Here is a 25,571-nt window from a genome sequence, read left to right as displayed (position 1 = left end):
CATGATAACTGCACCTACCACGAGTGCTTCCTCTTGCAGCCTAAATAACCATGATAACTGCACCTACCGTGAGTGCTTCCTCTAGCAGCCTAAATAACCATGCTGCCTGCACCTACCGCGAGTGCTTCCTCTAGCAGCCTAAATAACCATTCTGCCTGCACCTACCACGAGTGCTTCCTCTTGCAGCCTAAATAACCATGTAGCCTGCACCTACCACGAGTGCTTCCTCTGGCAGCCGAAATAACCTTGATGCCTGCACCTACCACGAGTGCTTCCTCTTGCAGCCTAAATAACCATGTAGCCTGCACCTACCACGAGTGCTTCCTCTAGCAGCCTAAATAACCATTCTGCCTGCACCTACCACGAGTGCTTCCTCTGGCAGCCGAAATAACCTTGATGCCTGCACCTACCACGAGTGCTTCCTCTTGCAGCCTAAATAACCATGTAGCCTGCACCTACCACGAGTGCTTCCTCTAGCAGCCTAAATAACCATTCTGCCTGCACCTGCCACGAGTGCTTCCTCTAGCAGCCTAAATAACCATTCTGCCTGCACCTACCACGAGTGCTTCCTCTAGCAGCCTAAATAACCATGTAGCCTGCACCTACCACGAGTGCTTCCTCTTGCAGCCTAAATAACCATGTAGCCTGCACCTACCACGAGTGCTTCCTCTAGCAGCCTAAATAACCATTCTGCCTGCACCTACCGCGAGTGCTTCCTCTAGCAGCCTAAATAACCATGTAGCCTGCACCTACCACGAGTGCTTCCTCTGGCAGCCGAAATAACCTTGATGCCTGCACCTACCACGAGTGCTTCCTCTTGCAGCCTAAATAACCATGTAGCCTGCACCTACCACGAGTGCTTCCTCTGGCAGCCGAAATAACCTTGATGCCTGCACCTACCACGAGTGCTTCCTCTTGCAGCCCTAAATAACCATGCTGCCTGCACCTACCGCAAGTGCTTCCTCTAGCAGCCTAAATAACCACGATGCCTGCACCTACCACGAGTGCTTCCTCTAGCAGCCTAAATAGCCATGATGCCTGCACCTACCACGAGTGCTTCCTCTAGCAGCCTAAATAACCATGATGCCTGCACCTACCACGAGTGCTTCCTCTAGCAGTCTAAATAACCACAATGCCTGCACCTACCACGAGTGCTTCCTCTAGCAGCCTAAATAACCATGATGCCTGCACCTACCACGAGTGCTTCCTCTAGCAGCCTAAATAACCACGATGCCTGCACCTACCACGAGTGCTTCCTCTAGCAGCCTAAATAACCATGATGCCTGCACCTACCACGAGTGCTTCCTCTTGCAGCCTAAATAACCACGATGTCTGCACCTACCACGAGTGCTTCCTCTAGCAGCCTAAATAACCATGATGCCTGCACCTACCACGAGTGCTTCCTCTAGCAGCCTAAATAACCATGTAGCCTGCACCTACCGCGAGTGCTTCCTCTAGCAGCCTAAATAACCATGTAGCCTGCACCTACCGCGAGTGCTTCCTCTAGCAGCCTAAATAACCATGTAGCCTGCACCTACCATGAGTGCTTCCTCTAGCAGCCTAAATAACCACGATGTCTGCACCTACCGCGAGTGCTTCCTCTAGCAGCCTAAATAACCATGTAGCCTGCACCTACCACGAGTGCTTCCTCTAGCAGCCTAAATAACCATGTAGCCTGCACCTACCACAAGTACTTCCTCAAGCAGCCTAAATAACCATGCTGCCTGCACCTACCACGAGTGCTTCCTCTAGCAGCCTAAATAACCATGCTGCCTGCACCTACCACGAGTGCTTCCTCTAGCAGCCTAAATAACCATGCTGCCTGTACCGACCGCGAGTGCTTCCTCTAGCAGCCTAAATATCCATGTAGCCTGCACCTACCACGAGTGCTTCCTCTAGCAGCCTAAATAACCATGTAGCCTGCACCTACCACGAGTGCTTCCTCTAGCAGCCTAAATAACCATGCTGCCTGCACCTACCACGAGTGCTTCCTCTAGCAGCCTAAATAACCATGTAGCCTGCACCTACCGCGAGTGCTTCCTCTAGCAGCCTAAATAACCATGTAGCCTGCACCTACCGTGAGTGCTTCCTCTAGCAGCCTAAATAACCATGTAGCCTGCACCTACCACGAGTGCTTCCTCTAGCAGCCTAAATAACCATGCTGCCTGCACCTACCACGAGTGCTTCCTCTAGCAGCCTAAATAACCATGTTGCCTGCACCTACCACTTGTGCTTCCTCTAGCAGCCTAAATAACCATGCTGCCTGCACCTACCACGAGTGCTTCCTCTGGCAGCCGAAATAACCTTGATGCCTGCACCTACCACGAGTGCTTCCTCTTGCAGCCTAAATAACCATGATAACTGCACCTACCACAAGTGCTTCCTCTTGCAGCCTAAATAACCATGATAACTGCACCTACCGTGAGTGCTTCCTCTAGCAGCCTAAATAACCATGCTGCCTGCACCTACCGCGAGTGCTTCCTCTAGCAGCCTAAATAACCATTCTGCCTGCACCTACCACGAGTGCTTCCTCTTGCAGCCTAAATAACCATGTAGCCTGCACCTACCACGAGTGCTTCCTCTGGCAGCCGAAATAACCTTGATGCCTGCACCTACCACGAGTGCTTCCTCTTGCAGCCTAAATAACCATGTAGCCTGCACCTACCACGAGTGCTTCCTCTAGCAGCCTAAATAACCATTCTGCCTGCACCTACCACGAGTGCTTCCTCTAGCAGCCTAAATAACCATTCTGCCTGCACCTACCACGAGTGCTTCCTCTAGCAGCCTAAATAACCATTCTGCCTGCACCTACCACGAGTGCTTCCTCTAGCAGCCTAAATAACCACGATGTCTGCACCTACCACGAGTGCTTCCTCTAGCAGCCTAAATAACCATGATGCCTGCACCTACCACGAGTGCTTCCTCTTGCAGCCTAAATAACCACGATGTCTGCACCTACCACGAGTGCTTCCTCTAGCAGCCTAAATAACCATGATGCCTGCACCTACCACGAGTGCTTCCTCTAGCAGCCTAAATAACCATGTAGCCTGCACCTACCACGAGTGCTTCCTCTAGCAGCCTAAATAACCATGTAGCCTGCACCTACCACGAGTGCTTCCTCTAGCAGCCTAAATAACCATGCTGCCTGCACCTACCACGAGTGCTTCCTCTAGCAGCCTAAATAACCATGTAGCCTGCACCTACCACGAGTGCTTCCTCTAGCATTAGAAAGGCTGGGCGCCCGTCCCTGACTCACTCCATCAGACAGATGAACAGCTGCAGAGACATTCACGGACAGTCTTGAAAACACAAACGGTTACAGTACCAGCTACTACCTAGACAACACTACAAGATGACACTGTCCGAGTGTCCACATTGGCTCAGTATGCCGCACTCTCTCCCCAAGTTTCCACCAGTATATCCACCAGTATTTCACTCTCCCCCAGTATATTCCCAGTAGCATACTCAATATTTCACTCTCCCCCAGTATATTCCCAGTGTCATCCTCAATATCTCGCTCACGCCCAGTATATTCCCAGTATCATCCTCAATCTCACTCACCCCTAGTATAACCCTGTATCTCCTCAATATCTCCCTCTCCCCCAGTATAACCCTGTATCTCCTCAATATCTCCCTCTCCCCCAGTATAACCCTGTATCTCCTCAATATCTCCCTCTCCCCCAGTATAACCCAGTATCATCCTCAATATCTCCCTCTTCCCCAGTATAACCCTGTATCTCCTCAATATCTCCCTCTCCCCCAGTATAACCCTGTATCTCCTCAATATCTCCCTCAACCCCAGTATCATCCTCAATATCTCCCTGAACCCCAGTATATTCCCAGTATCATCCTCAGTATCTCCCTCTCCCCCAGTACAACCCTGTATCTCCTCAATATCTCCCTGAACCCCAGTATATTCCCAGTATCATCCTCAATATCTCCCTGAACCCCAGTATATTCCCAGTATCATCCTCAATATCTCCCTCTCCCCCAGTATAACCCTGTATCTCCTCAATATCTCCCTCTCCCCCAGTACAACCCTGTATCTCCTCAATATCTCCCTCAACCCCAGTATATTCCCAGTATCATCCTCAATATCTCCCTCAACCCCAGTATATTCCCAGTATCATTCTCAATATCTCCCTCTCCCCCAGTATAACCCTGTATCTCCTCAATATCTCCCTCAACCCCAGTATATTCCCAGTATCATCCTCAATATCTCCCTCTCCCCCAGTATAACCCTGTATCTGCTCAATATCTCCCTCAACCCCAGTATATTCCCAGTATCATCCTCAATATCTCCCTCAACCCCAGTATATTCCCAGTATCATCCTCAATATCTCCCTCTCCCCCAGTACAACCCTGTATATCCTCAATATCTCCCTCTCCCCCAGTATATTCCCAGTATCATCCTCAATATCTCCCTCAACCCCAGTATATTCCCAGTATCATCCTCAATATCTCCCTCTCCCCCAGTACAACCCTGTATCTCCTCAATATCACTCCCCCCAGTATATTCCCAGCATCGTTGCCAGTATATACATACCCATTTGCAGCTCGTTGATGGTCTCCACCAGTGACCAGTCGGGGCTGTAGCCACAGTGGGACTTGTCCAGCAGGCTGTCCAGCACCTGTCTAACAGTCTGTCTCTCATCCACCATCATGGTCTTGGAGCTCTCGTCCGACATGTGCACCCGGATCACCAGCTGGAGGACGACGACGACGAAGAGGGATGAGGAGGAAGAAGAGGTGCAGAACGGTCAGGCACTTCGTATAGCCTGAGTGCCAGTCTGCTTGTGCCATCATGCCAAAACTCTGGATAAGAGCGTCTGCTAAATGACTTAAATGTAAATGTAAATAACAAATGTTTGGCTTTGAGAATGACAGCAATGAAGTTAGCAAGAGCTTAACCTCGTCTACCAGCTGGCTCCCTCTCGGTTGAACTGTCAGGTTTTTACAGCGCCTCAAAACGGGACTTGACTGGAAGTCTATGGCAGGAGCGGACTAAACAACCACTGGTTTTAATTGGCTGATCTATTTGTCCATCACCATCTAGCATAACCCTTAAAACCTCCCCCCTACATTGTGGACTTCAGAGCGCACGGAGCAGAAGTGATTTAAACAAGGACGTGAGTTTGGAAAATCATATCTTACAAATAGTTCACACAAAAACGTTATATGCACCGACTCAGAATCAAATTGGGCTTCCCCCAAAACAATATAGTCAATGTGATATGTTTATTTTAATTGGCGATTTGCCATTTATCAAAGTCCCATCTAATACAGCCGTAACAGGCTCGCCCCCTCTCCTGCCTCGACTTTAAATCACACCCCTTTCAAGTCCTATCTAATACAGCCGTAGCAGGCTACCTCGACTTTAACCTCTTACAGCTACCCCCCTACTTTTTTCAATTTCCGCCCGAAGACATACCCAAATCTAACTGCCTGTAGCTCAGGCCCAGGACCAAGGATATGCATATTCTTGGTTTCATTTGAAAGAAAACTCTAAAGTTTGTGTAAATGTGAATTTAATGTAGGAGAATATAACACAATAGATCTGGTTTAGATAATACAATGAAAAAAAACATATGTTTTTTCATTTTTATTGTTGTATCATCATCTTTAAAATGAACAAGGCAAAACAAACATTCAAGGGCAACAGTACTTGTGCAACGTTTCAGAATGATAACTTCCAAAATGAGTGTGCTACATGACATTTATCATGAAGTCACCCAGGTGTCCCACACAAGTAGCCCAAATGTACCTAAGTGGCCAAATTGGTGAAGTTATACATTTTGAATGGAATAATTATATACAAAATACCAAAATTGTATTCTATAACCCCCCCCCAAAGAAAATGGAGAAAAGACATGAAGAAAATATATATACAGATTTACAAAATAACACTTTCAATATTTGGAAGACCCTCAGTCCTCTACACAATATTGTGCTGCTGATGCCAGGTGCCATAGTAGTCTCTTTCCGCTGTAAAGCAGAGTGTCACCAAGCATGTGGTGCAGGTGATGGGGGACTTCATTTAGCAAAGAACACAGCGACGCCTCCGTGCTGTGCTCTTTTGGCCCTGAGACACATCCATGCCTGCAGTAATACATTTGGGCAGATGAACACCACTTGTGGCAGGAGCTGGATGAACCAGCTTCAGGGGGGGATGGACACCTTGGCACTGGGGGCTGCCATTTGGAGTCAGTGTCACTGTGAAAGAAAATGTTCAGTTTGAATAGTTTCACATATGAGCCCTGTATCAACAGGTATAATAAAACATATATATATATAGAGTACAGGGAACATAAGGTTGTATATATTATTATAGACCTGCTAGATCTACTGTATTTATTATATTACAACAGACCAGCTGTATCTACTGTCTCCATTTAACTTTGGCCATTGTTATGGGCCTGCCCTCCCCTCAACAGCCTCAAATAGGCTATTTCATGTGGGGGCCATGCTCCCTCTAATCCACAATATGTATATATACACACACAAACATAGGCTATGGGTCATAAATATACATACAAACATACCCCCACCCACAATGTATCGCCAACGTGTACTTCACACATTTCATTACATTTTTATATATTGCTACTAAAATCTTTACAAATCACAAATAATATTTTATATTATTAATTTCAAACAACGGCATTAGCATGAGAATTACTTACCAGTCCAAAACGATGTCCTCTCCATTCAAAAAATATTCCTCCATTTGGGAATCGCTAAATGAATCGTCCTCCAACAATCTCTGTCTCACTTTCCAGATCAATTTCTTCTAAAATTGTGTGTACATCTGCAACATGCGTGGCTCCTTCCGGTATGAATCTTCAATGGCGAATGACCCTCTTTACACCGGAGTTTCCTACATGGTTGGTCTTCCAACACAAACATTACATATTGCCGTTTACCTCAGCTCATTGGCTATCTACCCAGCTAGATTTCAAGACGATCAGTGGTCATTGGGTTAAAATACAGTCAATCAACGAAACAGCGGTCGTATCATTGGTGCACAATGATGTCATTACTTGTCTTCAAATCGGTTTCTTTCAGTCAATACGTCCCGCGAAATGACCCACCAGGTTTGGTTGTGTTACAAACAAACCAGTTGATTGCAATGAAACCAAACATGACTGGAAAAGTCACGTTTAGTGTGTGTATTTACATCGAATGTATTGTCGAAAATGGAATGAGATGGATTTTATCAAACAAAAGACCATTCATTGTGTAACAATGAGCATTGGGATTGCAAACAGAGGAAGATTGGTAAACTATTTATTTTATTGCAATTTGTGATGTTACGCCTGTGCTGGCTGAAATCGTTTTTTTTTTTTAATGGGGGCTTTGTTCTCAGATAATCGCATCGTATTCTTTCGCAGTAAATCCTTTTTTAAATCTGACAACGCAGTTGGATTAGCAAGATTCTAGGCTCTCAACCCATGTGAGACACTTGTATTTTCAGGAATGTTTAATATGAGTATTTATGTAGCGATCACCTTATGTTGTCGAATTTAATCCCGCTAACGGGTTCGGTGCGCAGAGAGGTTAAATCACACCCCTTTCAAGTCCCATCTAATACAGCCGTAACAGGCTCGCTCACTCTCCTGCCTCGACTTTAAATCGCATCCCTTTCAAGTCCCACTTTGTGGCACAGTGTTACCAGGTTCTATGCACCAGATACTGGAGCCTGGGGACGAGGTTAGCAAGAGCATAAACAGATCTGGGACCAGGCTACTTCATAACATAATTGTTGATATGAAACCAATTTCAGAGGGATGTTTCAGTGGCCCAAGAACAACTATTGAGGATGTGATTGAAACGGTCTTCAGTTGAACTTAGTCCTGTCTCCATGCTGCAATCTAGAAAACATGTCTAACGTATACAACAATGTTTAACAATTTTCAACAAATTCAGGCCCTTGTTCTGCTGCAGTCCTGGTCTCCAGCGCTGGTTTGAATGCACCACAGAGAGACTTAATACCACTGCGACAAAATCCCCCTTGTGTCACAACCGGGCTCCCCTAGCCCCAGCAGTGTGAGTGTAGGCGGTTGGAGTGGTGGGCCAGTAACCAAAAGGTTGCTGGTTCAAATACCAGAGCCGACAATGTGCCTTTGAGCAAGGCAATTAATCCTAATTTGCTCCAGGGCCGCCGTAATTCTATGGCTGACGCTGTAAAACAACACATTTGGCTGCACCCTATCCAGTGTACGGGACAATAAAACATTTGTTGTTGTGTGCGTGTACGTGCTTGTGAGCGTGTGTGACATGGTAGGGAGAAAAACACAGCCAGCACCCATGGGAGTGCTCAGTAATCCTCTCCCACAGGGACTGCAACATCAAATCACTAAGTTAGCAGAGCCAATCAAATAGATCTCTAAACCAAACTGTAGCCAGAAAGCGGCTGCGTCCGAGACATGGGCATCCATTGAGTTTGATCTACATCCACAGTCGTGGGTTTAGTCCCAAACGGCACCCTATTCCCTATACATTGTGTACCACTTTTGGTCAAACACAGTGCACTACATGGTCAATAGGGTTCGATTAGGGCCGCTTGAATAGACCCCCCCCAAAAAAAAACCTCCCATTCTAAAATCATACGAGTCCAAATCCTGCCCTCCTAAAAACAATCCTAGCCTCTAGCAAAGTGGAGGTGGAATCGGTTTCAATGCAACGGTCAATCTTTGCTGCATTTTATATTGCAACACGGTAAGAGCAAATTCAACAACACACACAGTTCCAAAACAACATTCACAAAATATCATATTTTTCTGTGTCCTACACATTTAACATACAGTGAGCGAAAGGACGATAAAAGGGGAGAAAAGGATGAAAGAGCGGCCATCTTCAATTCAGCGTGTTTCTACAGTGACGTCACACGCCAACATATTTGAAGAGGGCACAATCTTTGCATGCTAATATCTTGTGTATTTGTCTCCTGAAATGGATCAATTTAATCTAGAAGCTGGCTTACATCAGTCAGTGTGGACCGAAATGGTGGGTCTACTCTCTCCATAATGTACTGGGAGAATAAGAGCACATCACTGTGTTCAATGGAGCCATTTCATTCAGAGCAGTTGCACTTCATTCAAGCTCACCCACACTGGTGAAATGGCCCGATGGTCTGAAACCGGTGCCTGGTGTGGCTCACAGAACCAATTCACTGACTGGAACAGAGTGCAAAAGGACTCCAGTTGTTCACGAAAACAAGACTTGTTTATATCAACCCAAAAGGACAAGGAGTCTTACAGATGCCAGTGCAAAATGTCTGATTGTCTCTCGCTCTCACTCTCAGACACGGGCATGAATGCACACCACACACAAACAAACAGGCACCCAGACACTGCAATGACCTATTTTTCTTAGCATCTCTCTGAATGAAGTTAGTTCACACAGTGAATCTGAAGCAGATATGGAGAGGATCTTCTGGAACTATGTATCACAGTGGGAACGAACAGGACGTACTGTAGAACAACACGGTATCCGGTTGCACGTGGGTTTAGGTCAGAACCTTACCTTTTTGACTTGAGCCTCCTTGATCTTCTCCAGGGCCACTCGGATCTTCTCGGCCTTCACTTTGGCCCCCTGCTCCTCCTGGACACAGAGCAACAGTTAACACACACACACACACACGCACGCGCACAAAAACCAACAGGAGCCTTCAATACTGAGCCAACCTCCTCCTCTATCACCTTCTCCTACTCTTTCCATACCGCTCTCCTCGTCGCAGGGCAGACAGTTGATGCCCTCTGAACTCCCTTTGCCAGAGTGAGACCAATACCGCTCACACCTCACCAGTCAGTACCACTCAGTCATTGACAAAGATGCTTAAGCGTATACATAATATGCATTCCATCAATGGCTCTGGAATCGTTTACCTGGCCCCTCCAGCAAGACGACATCACCTCCATCTCTGGTATAGCCACCACAACACAGAACGCGCGTGTCCTCCCACACACAGATCAGCCCAACACGTCCGACTCCAACCCAACAGTAGATAGCCCTAAATCACGAGTGCTCCAATGCTCCATTGGTTAAAAAAAAAACGGGGGAAAAAACCTCACAAAGATGGCCGCTCTTTCATCCTTCTCTCCCCATTAAATCGCCCTCTCGCTTTTTCTCTCGACTAGAGCAGAAGCCGAGATGCGGGAAATCCCCTTGGTCTCGCTACACGGCGGATGGGACACAATAGTGGAGGATCCCCCAAATGGCAAGAATCTGCGGAAGATATGAAGCCGGTCCTAAAAGTGTCAGTTCCCTCCGCTACAAAACAACAAAACACAAAGACGCTTAACATAGTACAGAGAGAAAGTCTAGATACCACACAAAATATATATATAGTTTTCCCCGACGTCGGAACGTCACCATTCCAAAAATCCCGATCTTCTCCTTCCAAGACCCTAATTGAGTCCAGATGAATGGGACCATGAGACCAATGAATGAGACCAACGCAAAGAGACTTCAACCTGCTTCCACTCACTTCTCCTCTGACACGCTACAGCCAGGAAAGCAAGACCGGAGTGGAGTGTGTGAGAGAGTACAGGCTCCTTGACACACGCACACACCGGCATGCACGCACAAGATGAGCACGACTAACCCCCCAGAGACGAGACGCCCCTCCCCCTTCCATCCTCGCTCTCGCGAACAGCTGCGGAGTCCTGGGAGCGTGCCCAATCGCCGAAGCCATAATCCCCACACAAACAGGAGAACCCCTTCACCGGCTGGCGACAGAGAGGACCCCTCTGTCCCGTCACCCAATCACAATGTGTACCCGCTCTCCTCTCGCCAACTAGGGGGACCCGTTCGCCAGACCCTCTTCCCTCTTATCCAATCAGTGCAGGGGTAGCTGTGAGCAGCTTTGCTTTGCCCCCCCTCCATGGAGGAGGGGTTGCGGTATTAAGATCCAAGCCTCTTATCTGGGCACCCCCTCCATGACCCAGACTACCTTTCTGCATGAGTGGCGGTGTAATGCAAGAAAGGCAACACGCAGCGACAGGCTTTCAGTGTGGAGTGTATGTATCTGTGTGTGTGTGTATGTATCTGTGTGTGTGTGTGTGTGTGTGTGTGTATCTGTGTGTGTCTGTGTATGTGTGTGTGTATGTATGTGTGTGTGTGTGTGTGTGTGTGTGTGTGTGTGTGTGTGTGTGTGTGTGTGTGTGTGTGTGTGTGTGTGTGTGTGTATCTGTGTGTGTGTGTGTGTGTGTGTAAGGGTTCAAAGGACCAATGGAGGATTAAAATATGGAGTCAATCCCAGTCACGCTTAATTTAGCTTTTGGACTGCGAAACCCCTTCTCCGTGTCCTCCTCCACAGCACTTTGCCTCCTGTATCCTCCTCAGTAAATAGATATCTCTCCAACTGCATTTTCACAGGATTCCATGGAGGCTGAAAAAGGAATTTCTGCTGCGCCTATAAAAAGTCGGTCTTGTTCTCTCCCTCTCCCTTGTTCCCCTCCCCTCCCTCTCCCTTGTTCCCCTCCCTCTCCCTTGTTCCCCTCCCTCTCCCTTGTTCCCCTCCCTCTCCCTTGTTCCCCTCCCTCTCCATGTCTCTTGTTCCCCTCCCTCTCCCTGTCTCTTGTTCCCCTCCCTCTCCCTGTCTCTTGTTCCCCTCCCTCTCCCTGTCTCTTGTTCCCCTCCCTCTCCCTGTCTCTTGTTCCCCTCCCTCTCCCTGTCTCTTGTTCCCCTCCCTCTCCCTGTCTCTTGTTCCCCTCCCTCTCCCTGTCTCTTGTTCCCCTCCCTCTCCCTGTCTCTTGTTCCCCTCCCTCTCCCTGTCTCTTGTTCCCCTCCCTCTCCCTGTCTCTTGTTCCCCTCCCTCTCACCATCTACAGCTCTCTGTTCTTGGTAGTTCTATTCTGGCTCATGAATCAGGGGAGAAGGGATAGTGTGGTGAAACATCTGTCTGTGTGTGTGTGTGTGTGTGTGTGTGTGTGTGTGTGTGTGTGTGTGTGTGTGTGTGTGTGTGTGTGTGTGTGTGTGTGTGTGTGTGTGTGTGTGTGTGTGTGTGTGTGTGTGTGTAAAAGAGCAGTGTAACACTGACATACAAAACCTCCCATTGCCACAAACACCTCAGGCACTCTCTCGCTCTCCCTCTAAACCCATTTGGATGGCATTCTGAACACAGACACAGACGGTTGGCTTAAAAACTTGCTCATAAACAAATAGCCGTGTGCTACATTGGACTAGTACAACTTCGTAATTAGTCAATTAAATCATACGGCCCCAAGGTCCTGGCCATGAAATTCGGGGGCAGACGAATTTTGTGTTTGTATGCGTGTTTAAGAATTTGAGATACTATGTCAGAAGACATACAGGTGCACGCCGCCTCCTACCCACAATCCTCCAGTGTTGGCATCCATAATATTCAAATGAGCAGCGATACAGGAAACTCCCCCTGAGAATGACTGCATAATTCCGTTCCCATACACATTAGGATAATTTAGGCCTTCCGCATAAATTAAAAAGTGCTTGACGAATTTGTTTTGGGTCTTCTTTTGAATAGAGCCAATTGTTGATTAACAGATGTATTCATACATCGGATGGCCTTGGCTAGCGTTCGCGCTAAATCAAGGAACGCCGAAAACAAACGCTCCTGGGTCTGTGCATCTAAAACAACGTCGAAGCATCACAACAGAGATAGATTTCGGTCAAAAACGGTGGTGATTTGCAGCATTGACAGATATACAGTACATCGCCATACTTCACCCTCGAAGACAGTATCTAATCGCCAACTGCTCTCCGTGTATCCCAGGACGAGCACTTGGCTCAGCTGCTTTAGTTTTGAAGGCAAAAAATCTAAATCACAATAGAAAGTGGCCAACTTTTACAATCCACCAAAGTCGACATCTGACACACAACCATCAAACAAATGCCAAGAATGTACTTTACTGTGAAAAGCTGTGGGAGGGAGGGGAGAATGGGTTCTAGACTAAAGATGACAGATAAATAAAACACACGAGAGAGAGAGAGAGAGAGAGAGCGAAAGAATCGTGGAGCACAGAGAGGGGGAGAGAGCGACCTTTTCCAACCCTAAAAGAGGATTAGGCAAATTGTTTTTGACAAATATCAACAACATACTCTACACTGCTCTTTATTTTCTTCATGGAAATCTCCCTCAGTGTCACTTCACTGCACCAGACCAGTCAGTAAACCTATAAATGACTCGGCTTGTTATTTCTCTTTAGTTTTGGAGAGGAGGGTCAGGTCAAAATCATTGACGTTTTCAGCTTAGTAGCCTTTTGTCAACCATGAGGAGGAAAACATGTATACGCCTTGGCTCCTGTTAGTTTCAGAACAATGCTTACCATACCAGACAGGGTTGGGGTCAATTCCACTAACATTATTGCAATTCTGTAAGAAACAATGAAGAACATCGGAATCTCTGTTAACTTCCTGTTATGATCTAATTGAAGTGGAATCGACACCAACCTTGACACCAGTGTTTCTCAACCTTTTTTTGGACCGGGCGGCAGCAAGCTACTTTAATACGGAAAACGACCATTCTTCCCTGGTTGACCACTTCCATTAAAACGAGCACTGGAAAGTTGACAGAATCAGTGTCAGACAACTAACCGCCTGGGGGACGGCGGTTAGGACCCAAGGACCAGACCCGGCCCGTGGACCGCAGGTTGAGGAACACCGGTTTATATACCATAGCATTATTAGCGGCTCGCACATCAAAGACATAATAGAAAAGGGAGCGTTCAGAGTTACACACACATCCAGCTCCATTTCTCTAAGCTCGGGCACATGTCAACCAGAGTCGACGCACCGCGTCATGCTCCAGACCCAGTGCAACTGAACGCAGCCCAGATGTAAAGGGATTATTATAACCAACACTCCAGATTCGGGTCAAACACATGCCAAGTACATTCACATTCTAACTCAAGAAAAGCCCTGCTTGATTTAGCACTTTCGGGATCATGCCGGTACTACTGTCCCAGGCAAATCAAGTCAAGAACATTTGAAAGTATTGTCATGACAGTGAAGTTAGATAGAGTGCAAAACTGTACTGAGCCGCAGTACCAGTTACCTGCCCTGCATCCCCCCACTAGACAAAAGGAGTGCAAGGAATCAAATGGACACATCAGCACAGGGAGGAACAAGACAAAAACATGGATAACGGAAGAGATATAAACGGGGGGCTGCATGCAGGAGAAAGGCGAGAGAAGAAAGCTCCGGGAGGATGAGATACAAGTGAAACAAGCCAAATCAGGTCAATCGAGCATTGTGGGTGGGTGTTGGCACCGTGGGAGGAGCTTAGGGAGATGGTAAAAAGAGGTGTGGTTCAAGCAACAGGCAAGCGAATGAGGCGTCACCTTGGTCAGCAGGTGAGAAGGCTTTCCTGCAATGCTTTTCAGAATGAGGGACGTTTCTCTGTCCAGATAGGAGTGCTTGGTGGCGCAGAGGTGAGGAGAGAAACAGGTAAGACAGTCAGGGCAATGATTCTCAATGGCTCATTAAAAAAATGCTTTTGAAGGGTGGTGTGGGGGGGGGTTAAAGGGTGGAAGCAGGTGAGGTCCAATAGTTGGAGCACTGATCGTGGTGGTCATACTAGATAGCTGTGGACGGGGAAGAGAGAGAATTTATCAAAAGCACACTTTCTAAAGAGGATACTGCTGTGATCACTGAAGGTGCTCGCTCACACTCACCTGTACACACACACACACACACACACACACACACACACACACACACACACTTACAGTGTCCAGATCCACTTCACCCTCCCGTGAGGTGAAGTCAAGCTGCCGTCTGGCCGGCTTACCATTGGCCCGTCGCAGTAGTGAGGCATGCTGGGAAACGGGGAGGTGCATTATGGGTGCAGAGAGGATGCAAACACACACAGTTAACATGCATGGGGACGGGGGGGGCTTTACTTTCCACTTCTTCAGTCTCCCCATCGCATACAGAGTCTATACGTGGTCATGTGTGGCACTAGCAATGCCAGACAACGTACTCCATACTGGATGTAAGCACGCACTGTACGGTTAGTCACTTTGGATAAAAGCATAGATATCTTTTCTCCTATCCATCTTGTAAACCTAAACTAAGTTCCCGTACCTAAGTCAAGCAGGTTGAGTTGACAGCCAGACAGGTTCAGTAGATACATTGTAATCCACATCACACATGCAGACTTCAGGGATTTACAATGCATTCCCTCACTGTACTAGAAATACCACACTCTCCAATGGGTAGTGTATACACACACACATGCGCACAACAACGTGTGTTACGCGGATAGCAAACTAATGTAATACAAGGAGTTGTACGGTGCACATTTGGCATGCAGCAGGACTTGAAAACAGCATGCAGTGTAAGTGCACCATGCAGGGAACGAGAGAGGGTGGTTTCCAGAGGGCACACACACACACACACACACATCATCATACCATTCATCATATTCGAACAAACAAACCACTGCAGCAGTGTATCTTCCCCCCCCTAACCAAACAGCCTTTCACGGTCATAACCCAAATAGTCTACCCACCCTTTTAGTCTGCATAAAGGAAGTCCCACAATGCCCCATAAACAGCCATCATTACCCTGCCCAAACTAAAAGCCTGTACATGAAAAAGGGCCTCTGATAGGCTGAGATAACTGGGCCTTGTTTGCAGGCTTGACTCTCATACAGACGACGACAGAGAGGATAGAAATGAACAACCCTGTCAGCGGTAATGTTTCACTAAGGAATCATTCTGTTCATGGCACATCTTAGTTAGATTGGAGTGTCCGTATGAGTGAGTGTGACTTACCTCGGTGCTGGCCACGACCTGTGGTGGCTGGGGACTCCCTTGGGACTCCCCGTCCTGCTCGGCCCCTCCTGCTGTCCGAGACAGCACCTTGTCGATGTCCAGAGAGTCCATGCTGGACGCGGACGCAGAATTAACGCTGGACCTCGAGGAGTGGCCCCCCGCCTCGTGTTCACTGACCGCGCCCACCGAGCCCGTCCTCCGGTGCTGCGAGGGCGAGGAACCCGCCGAGGGGCGCCGGAGGGTGGCAGAGGAGTAGGAGGACGAAGTCTGGTGCGCCGCCTCTTCCATGCTGAGCGACGCCTGCTCCAGCTGGGCCGTGATGTCGTCCAGCGAGAAGTTCGACGCCGACGGGCGCCCGTGGGAGTTGGAGCTGCCCCCTCGGACGGTGGAGGCCGGTGACGCCCGGGTACTACTGCTGGTGCTACCCCCGCTGCTACCCCCTCCATCGCTGGCAGTCTGCTTGGCACTGGCGCCGCGACCCCCCAGGCCTCGCTGCTGACATTTAGCCTGGCGGGCGGTGCCGGTGTTGGGCTTGCCGATGGTGCTGAGCTCCTGTTCGATGGAGCACAGGTCAGCCATCAGGGCATCCAGGTCTACGGTCTCTGTCGTCTGGTTCAGAGCCTCTGTAAGGAGGGGGGAAAAGGGGAGTGTGAATCCACCTTCTGTTGTATACACACGCTAAAAAGATTGATTTCATGAAAGCGTGACTGTTGAAAAGGTACTTTTGCACAGCAGTAAAGCAGTGGTGTTGTGGGTCACACAGGCATGTCACAGACACCATGCTCTGCAGGAAGTAGGTAGGGCATATAGGTCTGAGCGTGCGTCTTACCATTGATGTTGTACATGGAGAAGCGGTACGAAAAGTTAGCCATGTTGGTTTCCTGTCTGAGGGGAGCCTTCTGGACTGGCTTCTGTGGCTTCCCGTCATCCAGGCTCTGTGGAGGATAAATAACGCTATCAAAATCACCGCCATCTTAAAAGATATTTCTCTGATACTTTTGTAGACTTTTTCCCGGCCACTAGTGCTGAATGTAGTGCACACTAGCCAAAAGTGGTCCAAAAGAAATTGCGTGCTACGTCACAAAATCATTGCCCTCTCGCTCTACTGTCTGTGTGTCTTGCTAGCTGTCACTCAAATGGCGAGGGGCTGAAGCTCGTTGGCTGAAAATCAAATTGCTGGGGGAAAATGTAGGGGAAAATGGCACCACAGATTCCAGGAAACAGTCGTTTTCAAACTAAGGATTTAATGGCTGCTCATAGATTGTGCATGTATGAACTACACATGAAACAATCCAGCCCAAAGCAGGAGGTTTAAAAAATGCTTACGAGTTGCCAGAGTACCAGTGCATTGTCTTTAATCCATAACAATACAAAACCAGACTTTAACAGGCTTGAAGTAAGTGGAAGAAAGCTAACATGACTTAGCGAAAGGTTGGGAGGGGTGGTGACTAGGATCATATGGATGCCGGGATACGGTTACCAGGGTACGGTTACTAGGTTACAGTTACTAGGACATGGTTGCATGGGTACTGTTACTATGATATTGTTGCTAGAATATGATTACTTGGATATGGTTTGCTAGGACACCGTTGCCAAGATATGGTATCCATGACATGGCTGCCAGGATATGGTTGCCAGGATACGCCCATCCTCCCCTACTGCAATACCTGTGTGAGTTTGTCCAGCTCTCCCAACCAGGCTCCAAACATTTTGTCCAGGTCCTGGTCTTCCTTATCACTGTCTTCCTCCACTCCCCCGTGGTCCAGCTCGTCGTCAGACATATCTGCCATCTGGAGACAGACACACACACACACACACACACACACACACACACTACTTCATTTGACTATAGAAAAATCACACTACAATCAAACCCAATTAAATATTTCAATTCACGAGCACGCATGCATACGTGCACACATTTACTGAGAGAGAATTCTAAAATCGCACAGTGGCAGCGATGAAGCCACACCCTTTACCACAGCAACCTTCTAAAATGTGTTACCGTGGCAACCGCCAAAAGAGCTCTATAACGTGGAGGGATACGGCTGTGCAGCGGCAGTGCGCAGCGGTGTCTGCCAGAGGTACAGTATTCCACATGCTGGATGCCGTTGGAAGGCCTACTGAGTTGAGCTGAGGCCTATTCCCCACGAGTGGCTGCCTACACTGCTTTGGCTGTTTTGTACGGTAATGAGCACTGAAATGACTGCATGGCACATTCCACATATGCGCCACATCAGTTCATAAAAGAACATTATGGCTTCAATAAACCCATCATACCTATACGTAGAATGTATGCACACATGACTGTAAGTCGCTTTGGATAAAAGCGTCTGCTAAATGGCATATATTATTATTATTATTATTATGGTCAGACATTGGTGATAAGAGTCGAAGTCGACTGTCAGCCACAGCCAGTCATGAACTCCGTCCCAAATCACGCCCTATTCCCTTTATAGTGTACTTGGGCTTTGGTCAAAAGTAATGCACTATGAAGGGAATGGTGTGCCACGTGGGACGTAGCCATGGTATTCTGTATCACAGAGCCTCATCGTGCCATCTAATGATAATGACAGAGCGCCCTCTTGTGGACAGATCAGAAAATAGGTGATGTTTGTATAGAGATTTCCCACCTTTTCCCCTGCTGGGATAATGACTCAAGTGTTTAAATCATGTGCAGGGTCGTGACTCAAAGCCACACCGGTAGAACTTGAGCCAGTGACACTACAAGCCTTTAAAGCCCCTAGGGGTGAGCATGTGAAGTCCCGTGTGCGTCACAGAAGCCCACACTTGAAGCCCCTTCCCTAACCACCAACCGCAATCTGTGGCTAAACCAATCTCGAACCCCACTCCTTTCTGATCCACTTCAACCTCAGACAGACAGAAGCATATTTGACTAACAGCTGACCCCTTCACATCCTCTTCTGATACCATTAAAAATATGACCAGTGACCCCTTCACATCCTGTTCCTATTGCATCACTTCCTGGTTGGATAGGGAGACAGTTTAGTGGGGGGGGTATTAAGAATGAAAGGCTACACGAGGACATGGAAAGGCAGGGCCGCGCACAATGGGACACAAGGAAACACTCCCTCACACATGGTCACATCCACGAGCACGGACGCACACCCTCCACCATTAAACCGTAACTATATATTTCAATGTCCACACCCCCCGCCGTCGTCTTTCTGCACGCGCACACACAATTCTCTAGTGAGGGGTGAGACAGAAACAAGCACACACGGCGACACAGGATCCCAGGCTCAGTGGCATGGCAACAGTGTGTGACAAAGTCACCTAAAGACACAAAAAGGCCCAGTCTTACACCCACAATATTACCCTGTGTTCCTACAGTACATTAACCCCTACAACAGCCAGACATGGGTTCAAATAATATTTGAAATCTTTCAAATACTTTGAGCGTTTGCTCTAGCCTGCCTGGAGTGCCAGGTAGGCAGGGTTGGCAGTCTGGGGCCTATTCTATGGGTTCCATTGCACCAGAAGAGCTCAATCAAGCACAGATGAAGTATTTGAAATTATTTTCAAATAGTATTTGAAGCCAGGTCTGATAGCAGCCCAGTCAGATGGAAGAGTTAGAAGCTCAGGCCTAACGTCATCTCATTGGTGTTCCAGGGGGTATAGTGTTTCCCCCTAAACGTGCTGTGAGCCCATTGATGGGGGACTGTACTAGAGAGCAGGACCCTCCATGGGTACATAGTTGACCCCTGCTTTTGATACGGAGTGCATACTTGTTTTCCTGCCTTATCAGGACCCCAATGTTACAACAATTCACCCAAATGTCTTGACAGGGTAGGAAAACATTATTTATTTTAAAACGCTTGACTTTTTTCATGTCCTGAATTTTGTTCAAATGCTATTTTAAGCTTAAGGGTTAGGTTTATGGTTTTGGGGTTAGTGTTGAAGAAAATATGATTTTTAATAGTCAAACATTTTTTGTCACCAAAAATTCCTGACATGTCACGAAAATAAAGCTGTGTGTGTGTGTGTGTGTGTGTGTGTGTGTGTGTGTGTGTGTGTGTGTGACCCGCAAACTGATCCAATAATCAGCATTTCGAGCTCAATTGAGATTGGATCTGTACAGCATCGTTATCTATAGCCTCATGTTGGAGAGAGTGTGTGTGTGTGTGTGGTAGTGTAATATGTCTGAAAGAGAGGAGCACTGTGTTTAAGTGTGGAGAGGAAGGGCTTGCTTTGAAAATCCACTCTCTTATTCCCCAGAGAGAAAGAGAGAGAAAAGAGATGACATGCTTCCCTGCATCTCTACCTCCAAATAGTTATTTTCTTCAGTGTTAACAGCTCAAAGAAAAAGTGATAGGAAGAAGCAGAAGAGAGAGAAAAAGGGCAGAGGGAGCAGGGAGGAAGGAAATAGGGAGCGAGCAGGGAGGGAGGGAAAGAAGAGAGAACAGGGAGGAAGGAAATGGGGAGCGAGCAGGGAGGGAGGGAAAGAAGAGAGAACAGGGAGGAACGAAATGGGGAGCGAGCAGGGAGGGAGGAGAGTGAGGGAAAGAAGAGAGAAAGGGGAGGAAGGAAATGGGGAGCGAGCAGGGAGGGAGGAGAGTGAGGGAAAGAAGAGAGAAAGGGGAGGAAGGAAATGGGGAGCGAGCAGGGAGGGAGGAGAGTGAGGGAAAGAAGAGAGAACAGGGAGGAAGGAAATGGGGAGCGAGCAGGGAGGGAGGAGAGTGAGGGAAAGAAGAGAGAACGGGGAGGAAGGAAATGGGGAGCGAGCAGGGAGGGAGGAGAGTGAGGGAAAGAAGAGAGAACGGGGAGGAAGGAAATGGGGAGCGAGCAGGGAGGGAGGAGAGTGAGGGAAAGAAGAGAGAACAGGGAGGAAGGAAATAGGGAGCGAGCAGGGAGGGATGAGAGTGAGGGAAAGAAGAGAGAACAGGGAGGAAGGAAATAGGGAGCGAGCAGGGAGGGATGAGAGTGAGGGAAAGAAGAGAGAACAGGGAGGAAGGAAATAGGGAGCGAGCAGGGAGGGATGAGAGTGAGGGAAAGAAGAGAGAACAGGGAGGAAGGAAATAGGGAGCGAGCAGGGAGGGATGAGAGTGAGGGAAAGAAGAGAGAACAGGGAGGAAGGAAATGGGGAGCGAGCAGGGAGGGATGAGAGTGAGGGAAAGAAGAGAGAACAGGGAGGAAGGAAATAGGGAGCGAGCAGGGAGAGAGGAGAGTGAGGGAAAGAAGAGAGAATGGGGAGGAAGGAAATGGGGAGCGAGCAGGGAGGGAGGAGAGTGAAGGAAAGAAGAGAGAACAGGGAGGAAGGAAATGGGGAGCGAGCAGGGAGGAAGGAAATGGGGAGCGAGCAGGGAGGGAGGAAATAGGGAGCGAGCAGGGAGGGAGGGGAGAGGAGGGAAAGAAGAGAGAACAGGGAGGGAGGAAATAGGGAGCGAGCAGGGAGGGAGGAGAGTGAGGGAAAGAAGAGAGAACAGGGAGGGAGGAAATAGGGAGCGAGCAGGGAGGGAAGAGAGTGAGGGAAAGAAGAGAGAACAGGGAGGAAGGAAATAGGGAGCGAGGAGAGTGAGGGAAAGAAGAGAGAACAGGGAGGGAGAAAAAGTATAAGGAGAAAGAAAAAAGGCTGAGTTGCAGTTAGCATCTTGTGGTTAACCAGCCTGTGACTTGGGCCTAGTTTGGCTAAGTGTGTGTGTGTGTGTGTGTGTGTGTGTGTGTGTGTGTGTGTGTGTGTGTGTGTGTGTGTGTGTGTGTGTGTGTGTGTGTGTGTGTGTGTGTGTGTGTGTGCCTGGTGGGCACTGGCACAGGCCATAAACACTCAAAAGTTAATGCGTGCAAAATATGCACACACACACACCATCTGGAAAGGAGTCTGGTTCGTATCATGCGCGGCGGACACATTCAAGACAGCTAGCTTACACAGAACCACTGTTGTGCGTGTGTGACTGTGCAGATTTACAGGCATGCACAGTTACACGCACAGTCTTTCGACACCGTCTCTACAGCTGCCCAACCATCGCCCCCCTAAGACCCCCTGGCAATCCCAGTTAACCCTTTAGTTGGCATGGCCGCCATTTATGTGATACACAATGTACAGTGAACAGGGCACACACCCGTGCGTGTGGATGTAGCAGCTGTGCGTGCGGAGTGGGGGGGACGATCGGTCAGAACAGGAAATGGCCTAATTTTCCCCCACGGGCTGTTCCATAACAACGCCCAAGCCCGGCTGTCAATCAAAAACCAGCATCGCCATGGTTACAGTGCCAGGGACAGGGCTTCTTTACAGCATGACATCATGGCGAACCGATGAGGGCAGGAAGAGGAAAAGGACAGAATGAAACAAGCCTCCTTTCTGTTTGTAAACACGCTGGACGGTGCCATCATATAGAGGTACAGTGTCCGAAATGGCCCTGGTTAAAAGTAGCACACTATATAGGGAATAGGGTGCCATTTGGGATGCAAGCCATGGGATGGATTTCAGTCTTTCCTTGTCAATATGTAAGACACTGGGCGTACGATCCCTTTGCAATGGGACCATCAATACTGGCTCGAGGCAGCTCTCCAAGAGGGCTGGTTGATCTGCGTTTCCCAAAGACTTTGGGGGGTTCGAACATGTTCATGTGACATTTGATTCCTACAAATTACCCCACATTCAAGAAAAAAACAAAGTAATATCAATCTTCAGGTGGTTGATGATGACTTGCAAAACCTCGCCACCATTTTTACTCTACATAGGCAAGATATTTTTTTTTGTGCATTTATGCATACAGTTTCTGCCTAGGAGCTTGTGCACAATACCAAAATTACATTAGCGGATATTTGAGGCAAGGGGCACTTCAATATGGCCCATTATCATGACAGTTTATTAGGTACACCACCCCGTTCACAAAAATGGATCGCTCCTACAGGCAGCGAGTCACGTGGCCGTGGCTTGCTACATAAAGCAGGCATCGAAGCATTCAGTTACTGTTCGGATGAACAGAATGAGCAAAACGAGTGACCTAAGCGACTAATGAGCATGGTATGATCGTCGGTTCCAGGCGCGCCGGATCCAGAATCTCAGAAACAGCCGTCATCCTGGGCCTTTTCCGTGTATGACAGTGTCTAGGGTTTCACGAGAATGGTGCGACAAACAAACAAAAAACATCCAGTCAGCGGCATCTCGGAACGCATCACAACTCTTCGATCCTTGTCACGGATTGGCTATTGCAGCAGATGACCGCGCCTAGTCCCACTGCTATAAGCTTAAAAACCAAGAAGAAGCGGCTCCAGTAGGGCGCACGATCACCAACACTGGACGACGGAGGGAAAACATCACCCGGGATTCGACGAATCCCGCTTCCTGGTGTGTCATGCTAATGGCAGAGTCCGGATTTGGCGTAAGCGGTATGAGTCCATGAACCCGTCCTTCCTGGTGTCAACGGTTCAGGCTGGTGGTGTATCGCCGTCCAATCTGCAGCAAGAAATCAGGCTGTTTCAGGAGGCAAAAAGGGGTCGGCCCGGTACTAGATGGGTGTACCTAATAAATTATGATCCGGGTTAAAGCTATGTTTTGTACTGAGTGTACAAAAAAACATGATGAACACCTCTTTCCGTGACAGACTGACCAGGTGAACGCTATGATCCCTTACTGACGATCCACTTCAAAATCAGTGTAGATGAAGGAGAGGTGTGTGTCAAGAACTGCAACGCTGCTGGGTTTTAAGAATGGTCCAACCCCCCAAAGGACATCCATCCAACCTAACAACTGCGGGAAGCATTGGAGTAAACATGGGCCAGCATCCCTGTGGAATGCTTTTCACACCTTGTAGAGTCCATATGCCCAGATGAATTGAGGCTGTTCTGAGGGCAAAAGACTCAAGCTGGCATATTCGATTTCAAATAGCCTAATTACACCAGCAGAATTGGTTAGTGAAAATAATAAAAAGTATGTGGAATAACGGTAGTGTTCCGGCTGGGATAAACACACTATTTAGTCTTTATCGTAGCCCATTGTAGGGGATGGGAATTGTTGTAACAACATCAACTATTGGGAAAGACTAAATATATTAAACAGGGTAATAAAAAATATCCTGAAAGACGTAACCTAAATCTTATCAACTGTGCCTGAAAATCATTTTGAAAAATCAGATCATATGAGTTTGCCTTTCGACATCACGAGCATCGTAACCGTGGTGAACGCAAGTGGTGGATTAAATAACACCATTGAAAATGGTGTGCAAAACAGTGGTACAAGTTACTGTGCTGCTCTTTTGGCAATTGAGTTCATTAAACTGCCTGTATCGTCTGCATTCCAGCCACAGCGTCGAGGGGCGTTTCTTTATAAAACGCACATCCAATCGCCTTGGCCCCAGACCCTAACTAAACCAATTACAAGCTTCAATCTGTCGCGGTGGCAGGAAAATGATGGATCTCCCAGGTGAAGCTGCCACGGTTACAAATCAAACTTGTAAAAAGTCCGGTGGCCATTTGATTAATTGTTCAGCAGTCTTATGACTTGGGGGTAGAAGCTGTCAAGGAGCCTTTTGGTCCTAGACTTGGTGCTCCGGGCACCACTAGCCGTGCGCTGGCAGAGAAAACAGTCTATGGCTTGGGAGACTGGAGTCTGACACTTTTTTTTTTACCTTTCCTCTGACACTTCCTTGGATGTCAGGAAGCTTGGCCCCAGTGATGTACTGGGCCGTACCCACTACCCTTTGTAGCGCCTTACAGTCAGATGCCGAGCAGTTGCCATACCAGGGGGTGATGCAACCAGATGCTCTCGATGGTGCAGCTGTAGAACTTTTTGAGGATCTGGGGACCCATGCCAAATCTCAAGTCTCCTGAGGGGGAAAAGGTGTTGTTGTGCCCTCTTCACCACCGTCTTGGTGTGTTTGGACTAGAGGTCGACCGATTAATCGGAATGGCCAATTAATAAGGGCCGATTTCAAGTTTTCATAACAATCGGAAATCTGTATTTTTGGGTGCCCGATTTGCCGATTTAAAATTTTTTTTTTTATTATGATATATTTTTTATACCTTTATTTAACTAGACAAGTCAGTTAAGAACACATTCTTATTTTCAATGACTGCCTAGGAACGGTGGGTTAACTGCCTTGTTCAGGGGGAGAACGACAGATGTTCACCTTGTCAGCTCGGGGGATCCTTAGTTAACTATTTCAACGCAATAACGACCTGCCTCTCTCTCGTTGCACTCCACAAGGAGACTGCCTGTTACGCTAATGCAGTAAGCCAAGGTAAGTTGCTAGCTAGCATTAAACTTATCTTATAAAAAACAAATCAATCACAATCACTAGTTAACTACAAATGGCTGATGATATTACTAGATATTATCTAGCGTGTCCTGCGTTGCATATAATCTGACTGAGCATACAAGTATCTAAGTATCTGACTGAGCGGTGGTAGGCAGAAGCAGGTGCGTAAACATTCATTCAAACAGCACTTTCATGTGTTTTGCCAGCAGCTCTTTGTTGTGCGTCAAGCATTGCGCTGTTTATGACTTCAAACCTATCAACTCCCGAGATGAGGCTGGTGTAACCGAAGTGAAATGGCTAGCTAGTTAGCGCGCACTGAGGGACGGAAGCTATACTGTCACACTGGCAAAACTAAAATGCCTATACGAACATTCAATAGTCAAAGGTTAATGAAATACAAATGGTATAGAGGGAAATAGTCCTATAATTCCTATAACTACAACCTAAAACTTCTTACCTGGGAATATTGAAGACTCCTGTTAAAAGGAACCACCAGCTTTCATATGTTCTCATGTTCTGAGCAAGGAACTTAAACGTTAGCTTTCTTACATAGCACATATTGCACTTTTACTTTCTTCTCCAACATTATTTG

At 47.7% G+C, this 25,571-nt stretch overlaps 1 protein-coding gene across 1 annotated transcript in view; it reads right to left on the bottom strand.

Annotated features, from left to right (window-relative positions):
* LOC118369972 (ras-associated and pleckstrin homology domains-containing protein 1-like) overlaps positions 1-25,571 on the bottom strand; it is a 77,046-nt gene that overhangs the window by 20,519 nt on the left and 30,956 nt on the right. Inside the window, 7 exon segments of the mRNA XM_052499058.1 lie at positions 4,547-4,706; positions 9,526-9,603; positions 14,322-14,396; positions 14,709-14,798; positions 15,759-16,381; positions 16,588-16,693; positions 17,426-17,548. Coding sequence (XP_052355018.1) covers positions 4,547-4,706; positions 9,526-9,603; positions 14,322-14,396; positions 14,709-14,798; positions 15,759-16,381; positions 16,588-16,693; positions 17,426-17,548 — 1,255 coding nt within the window.

Source organism: Oncorhynchus keta, chromosome 37 (genome assembly GCF_023373465.1).
Source record: "Oncorhynchus keta strain PuntledgeMale-10-30-2019 chromosome 37, Oket_V2, whole genome shotgun sequence".
Lineage (NCBI taxonomy): Eukaryota > Metazoa > Chordata > Actinopteri > Salmoniformes > Salmonidae > Oncorhynchus > Oncorhynchus keta.
This window is presented reverse-complemented; position numbering and strand designations above follow the sequence as displayed.